Source organism: Trypanosoma conorhini (assembly GCF_003719485.1).
Source record: "Trypanosoma conorhini strain 025E chromosome Unknown Tco_14.4_contig_00486, whole genome shotgun sequence".
Classification (NCBI taxonomy): Eukaryota; Euglenozoa; class Kinetoplastea; order Trypanosomatida; family Trypanosomatidae; genus Trypanosoma; species Trypanosoma conorhini.
The window spans coordinates 9,340-14,532 of record NW_021704576.1 but is presented as its reverse complement, the minus strand read 5'-3'; the positions used below and the strand labels follow the sequence as shown (position 1 = coordinate 14,532).

Here is a 5,193-nt window from a genome sequence, read left to right as displayed (position 1 = left end):
TTTTTTTATCTTTTTTCTTTTCGCCTTCACCCACTTCACCCACTCTTTTTTCTGCCCTGCCCTGCCCCGCCGCGGGTGGGCCGCGCCCACGTGCCAATGGACGTTGCTTCGCCTCTCTGCCCTCGCCGCCCACGCTTGCCAGGTCCGCCGACGTCGGTGCGCACGTCACGTAGGAGAAGAAACATATAAACACACACAGACAGACAGACAGACAGACAGACAGACAGACACACACAGGCACACAGACACACAGACACACACAGACAGAGACACATATTATAAATATTTCATATTTATATATATTGGCAGACAAGGTACACGCATCGGCCCGACACACTCACACATTTGTAGGGTACTTGGGCGGACGCTGCTGTAAAACAGGAGGTGACGGGGGTGTAAAGCGGTCGGAACTGAGGGTCTTGTGTGTTTTTTTTTGTTTTCTTCTTTTTCTTTTTCTTTTTCTCGCCTTCCCTCTCTCTCTCTCTCACTGCCTCTCACTCACCCCCTCCCTTCCTACCCTTCTCCCTCTCTCTCTCTGTCGCTGCGATCGAGTGTGGCTTGACGGCACGGCACAGGGCAGCCGCGCTTTGGGTGTGGCGCGTAGGCAGCAGCTCTCGCACGCACACACGCAGGCGCCCATGAGCGGCGGCGTCCCTGCTGCCACCTCGCTGGGCCAGCCGGGCACCGCGCCCCGGCAGCAGGAGGAGGAGCGGCGGGCGAGGAGAGGCCGGCGGAATGGGGTCGCAGGGAGAATAGAGGAGGAGGCGAGGACCCTGGTGGAGCGGCGGTGCATGACGGCGCGGCCGCGGGGTGACGGATCCCCGGAAACCGCAACCGTCACGACTCCGTGGGGCGGCTACACGGCCACCCCGCAGCGCGCAGTGGCGCAGACGGCGAGGACAAAGGCGTTGACACCCGCGTCACCGCAGCGGGGCGTGGCGGGGCCACTCACTTGGACGGTGTCGCCGCCGAGCTCCTTCTACAAGGCGGCCGGCGGTGAGGGCGAAGGCTGCAGCCTTCGCAGGGAGAGCGACTGTCAGGGGGGGTGGCAGGTGAATCAGCGAGGCGGAGACGAGGACCTCGCCAGGGCCGCGGCGGAGCGAGACCGGCACATCTTCCACGGGGACGCCAACGAGAACAGCAGCAGGAGCATAGACAACAGCGGCGGCGGGCCCCCTAGACCTCCGAAGCGGGAAGGACCGGACTCCAGACCTGACGGCGCGGGAGCCGCGAATGCCGTGCTGCTGCCCTCATTCCCGCCACAATCCATGCCGCTCGTCTCCCCACGCGTGAGTAGTGGCAATGCAGGCGACAGCAATATTAGTAGCTTGAACGAGAACCACGGCGGTGCGGCGGCGCGGGTTGCCTCCGCCGGCTCCCAGTTACTTGACCCGCTGAGGCACGGGGGCCCGCCAGAGCAGCATTCAGGGTCGCGGAACGAGGAATCGGACCCCACGCCTCCCCTCTGCGGGGAGGCTTCCCCACCGCTGACGACGAGTTCGACGCTGCCCAAAGCGGGGCTTCCGCCACGGCCGGGGGAGCCCCGATCGACTCCGCGGGCCCTGCCGGCCTCCCCGCCCAAGCCGGGGCAGGATGAGAGGCGTGCAGAGCAGACGACGCCGCCGCCACCCCCGGCCCCCCGCGCCACTCCGGTGCAGTGGCAAAGGGCCGGGCCACGGGCGGGGCTGGGCGCCGCGGAGGGGCGGCGGCGGTCGGACTGCGAGTCACACTCCCTCAGCGGGACGGAGGGGGAGACGGTCTCTGCAAATAGTTTTACGGCGGCGCAGCTCAACACGCTGTTGGGCGAGGTGGCGACTTCACGGCCCTCCGCTTCGTCGGCGCGGCCTGCAGCCGACAGGAGCGCACCCGCAGTGTTGCGCGCCAGCAGCACGGAGGAGGCCGCGGGTGCCGCCCACGGCGTAGAGCCGCAGGTTCCGACCCCGGAACACGGGACGCGGTCGTCGTCGGTCTCAGCGCCGTCGCCGTCGCCGCGGAAGGAGAGTCTGCCGCGCGATGAAAATCAGTTCTCGCGGAAGGGCACAACTGAGGTCGACGACTCGGCCAAAATTGCCGTCACCAATCCATATGAGGTTCGGTTTCGCAATAACTCCTTTGCCAATGGAAGGCACGGCGACGCCGCTCTTCCCGGCGAGGCCGCCGTGGTGGTTCCCGTCGCCGGGGGCGCGGCGGCGGAGGCGGAGGCGGAGGCGGAGGCGACGGAGCTCGCAGGAGGGCGCAGCGGCGCGCGTGGCGGCAGACAACAGGACCCCACGGCCGACCAGCAGTGGCTGCAAGTGCCGTCCCTTTTTTGCCTTGTGTTCAACCTGATCAAGCTGCATGAGTCGCGGGCGTATCAACTAGAGGATGAGAGGGAGCGGGAGGTGTCCGAGATGCTGGGGGAGCCAAAAGCCTCCGTGACGCCGCGACAGGATTCTGTCGCCTTGTCGGCCTCACTGCAAGACATCTACGTACAACTCTCGCACGCGTTTTGCGAGGTGAGTGGGGTCCTGCTGAACCCGTACCTCACCTCCTGGTCCGACGCCGGACTGCGCAGGGCGGTGGCGCAGGTCGCAAACGCCTGGAAAAGGGGTGGCCCACACAGTGAGGAGTTTGAGGTCGCGTCCCTGCACTTGCTGGAGATCGTATCAGCGGACCGCTCCGGAAAAGTGACCCCGACGCCGCTGTACCGCCTCTGGAGCTTCATCGGCACACGTCGCCGCTCGCCGTACTTTATCTGCGGCGCGTTGGCGACCACGGCCGCCATGCTGGTGGCCCTTGCGCTGCTTACCTACCTCGGCGCCGAGAGCCTCGTCGCGCGTGTCGTGCTGGCGGCGTTGCTTGGCTTCGCACTGCTGCTCTCCGCCGCGGTTTGCGTGCTCCTGTTCAGCCACAACTCCGTGGCGGAGGAGGTGCGGGAGTTCTACTTTGCGGAGATGATGAAGCGCTTGGAGGTCGTGATGCGCGACGTCGACGCGGGCGACGACGAGGAAGTGCGCCACGCCGCCCACCCCACGAGTGCCATGGCGTCTGAGGCGCGAAGCCCGCAGTACGACAGTCTGGAGCACGTCTCAGGGCCGCTGCAGCTCGGCGACCGCGCGGCGCAGGACGGGCACAACGCCTGCGGCAGCACCCACACCGCCGCCGCGGCCCTCCCCACGAGCAGCGGCGGCGGGGTGAAGCGGCCGCCACTGGTGCTGTCCCCCGTGACAAACCCCGGCGTCGCCGATCCCCAACGGTTGACTCTCGTAGGGGGCGCCTGCACGGGGGCGAGCTACGGCCCTGCGGGCGGCGGCGGCAGCGGCGTCTCACCCGTCGACCAGTCCCTGAGCGACGACAGGGGCGGCGGCTCAGCCAGCCAGGCCCCTCTGCAGCCGTTCCCGCAGGGGCGGCGAGCCTTCCGGGAGGAGGCCGAAGTGGTCGGGGATCGCTGCTGCGAACCCCCCGCCGCGCCCCCGGAGGAGGCGGTGCTGCCGGAGGACTGCTACAACGCACTCCTCATGAGCCGCGTCAGCTTTGAGAGGACGCAGCTGGCGGAGGAGCGGATGAAGGAGCTGATGGTGTGCAAGAGCATCGGCCTGGACGCCCAGGCCGCGCGACACTCCGCCGCGGAAGACGCGGGCGTTTCTCCCCTGTCCCGCGATTTGGCTTCCGCCTCCACGTTGGAGGGGGCCGGCGGGACTGCGTCGCCCGTCTCCCTCTTCCGCAGGCCGCGGTCGGTGCGGCTGATGCGGGACAGTCTCGCGAGCAAAGGCCTCGACGAGGTTGCCATCACGGCGCTGGTGTACTGCCGCAGCAACACCCTTACCGCGGACAGCTTTGACAAGCTGTGGAGCCGCAACTTTCTCATCCTCCAGCGCAAGACACTCGAGGCGCTGGACGCCGCCTTTCATCGCGGCTCGGAGCGGTTCAAGGTGTTCCTCCTGCACGCCCCGGACCTGGACAAGGAGCAGCTGCGCACCGCCCTCGCCTGGTCCCAGCAGGAGCGTCGCTCGGTCTTTTTCTTCGCCTCCGCCCTTGGCACAATGTCGCCGGAGGTGCCCTACGCGTTCCGGCTCGAGCTTCCCCTCACCACGCGGGATGTGGAGGCCATCCAGCTCTCCGGCATCGGCGTGGATGAGGAGATGAACAGCATGAGCGTCTTCCGCCCCTCCAGGCAGTTCAAGGTGCCGCAGTACACGCTGGGCCGCCGCCTCGGCGGTGGGGCCTTCGGGAACGTGTTCGAGGTGGAGATGGAGTCGATGGGGGCGCGGTGTGCGGTGAAGCGCATGTACCTGCGCGGGGGCCGCGAGGAGGGGGCAGACGGGGTCGACAGTCAACTGAAGGAGATCGCGGGAGAGGTGGAGATCATGAGCTCGCTGAGCCACCCCAACATTGTACAGTACTTTTTCTGCGAGCGGGACGACAACTGTGTCTCGATCTTCATGGAGTTGTGCAGCGGGGGCTCGCTGAGCGAGCTCATCGCGGCCGGCGGGCTGCGGCGCGCGGAGGTGATAAAGCACGTCCTGCGCGACGTCATCGCCGCCGTGGTGTACCTGCACGGCAAGCACATCGTGCACCGCGACCTCAAGCCGGAGAACGTGCTCTTCCGCTGCGGCCGCGCCAAGGTGAGCGACTTCGGCACCGCCGTCTTCAAGCTCGGGGGGCTGACAAACGTGAAGGGGACGTTTGCGTACATGGCGCCGGAGGTGCTGCTGGGGGAGACTTACGGCAAGGCCTGCGACGTGTGGTCGTTTGGCTGCATCGCAGCGGATACCCTCTCGGTGCGGCTCGCCAACCGCCCGCTTGGGATGCCCGAGGCGTGCGAGTTGTACCGCCGCATGCCCCCCGACGCGACGCTTGACTTTGACTGCGACGAGCCCACCGTGCGGGGCTTCCTTGAGCTCTGCCTGAAGCGCGACCCGGTGCTGCGGTCCTCCGCGCAGGAGCTCCTCGAGCACCCGATGCTGACGGAGGAGAACGCGGCGGTGCAGCGCTGGCTCGCGACGTGCGCAGAGCGGCGGGGCGGTCGCCAGGCCGACGGCGGCCCCGGCAGCCTCGCGCAGGGGAAGTACCGCGTGGGCTCGGCGAGCGTCGTTTCGCTGCGCTCGGCGGAAGTGCTGGGCCCCCGCTGCACGCCGCAGCAGACCCCCACCACCCCCTCCTTCTTCTAGCGCCCCGCCTCCTCCCGCAAGCTGCGGCGGCAAACAAAACGCG

General features: G+C 67.4%; 1 protein-coding gene across 1 annotated transcript, besides 3 other annotated features; it reads left to right on the top strand.

Annotated features, from left to right (window-relative positions):
• Positions 1–191: 191 nt before the first annotated feature.
• Positions 192–274: a microsatellite.
• Positions 275–426: 152 nt separating this feature from the next.
• Positions 427–461: a sequence feature (A-rich).
• Positions 440–543: a sequence feature (GA-rich).
• Positions 544–638: 95 nt separating this feature from the next.
• Tco025E_06845 (putative protein kinase) lies at positions 639–5,150 on the top strand (the record flags this gene model as incomplete). The annotated part of the gene is made up of 1 exon (XM_029373713.1): positions 639–5,150. The coding sequence occupies one exon, from the start codon at positions 639–641 to the stop codon at positions 5,148–5,150; it is 4,512 nt and encodes a 1,503-aa protein (XP_029226169.1).
• Positions 5,151–5,193: the final 43 nt, after the last annotated feature.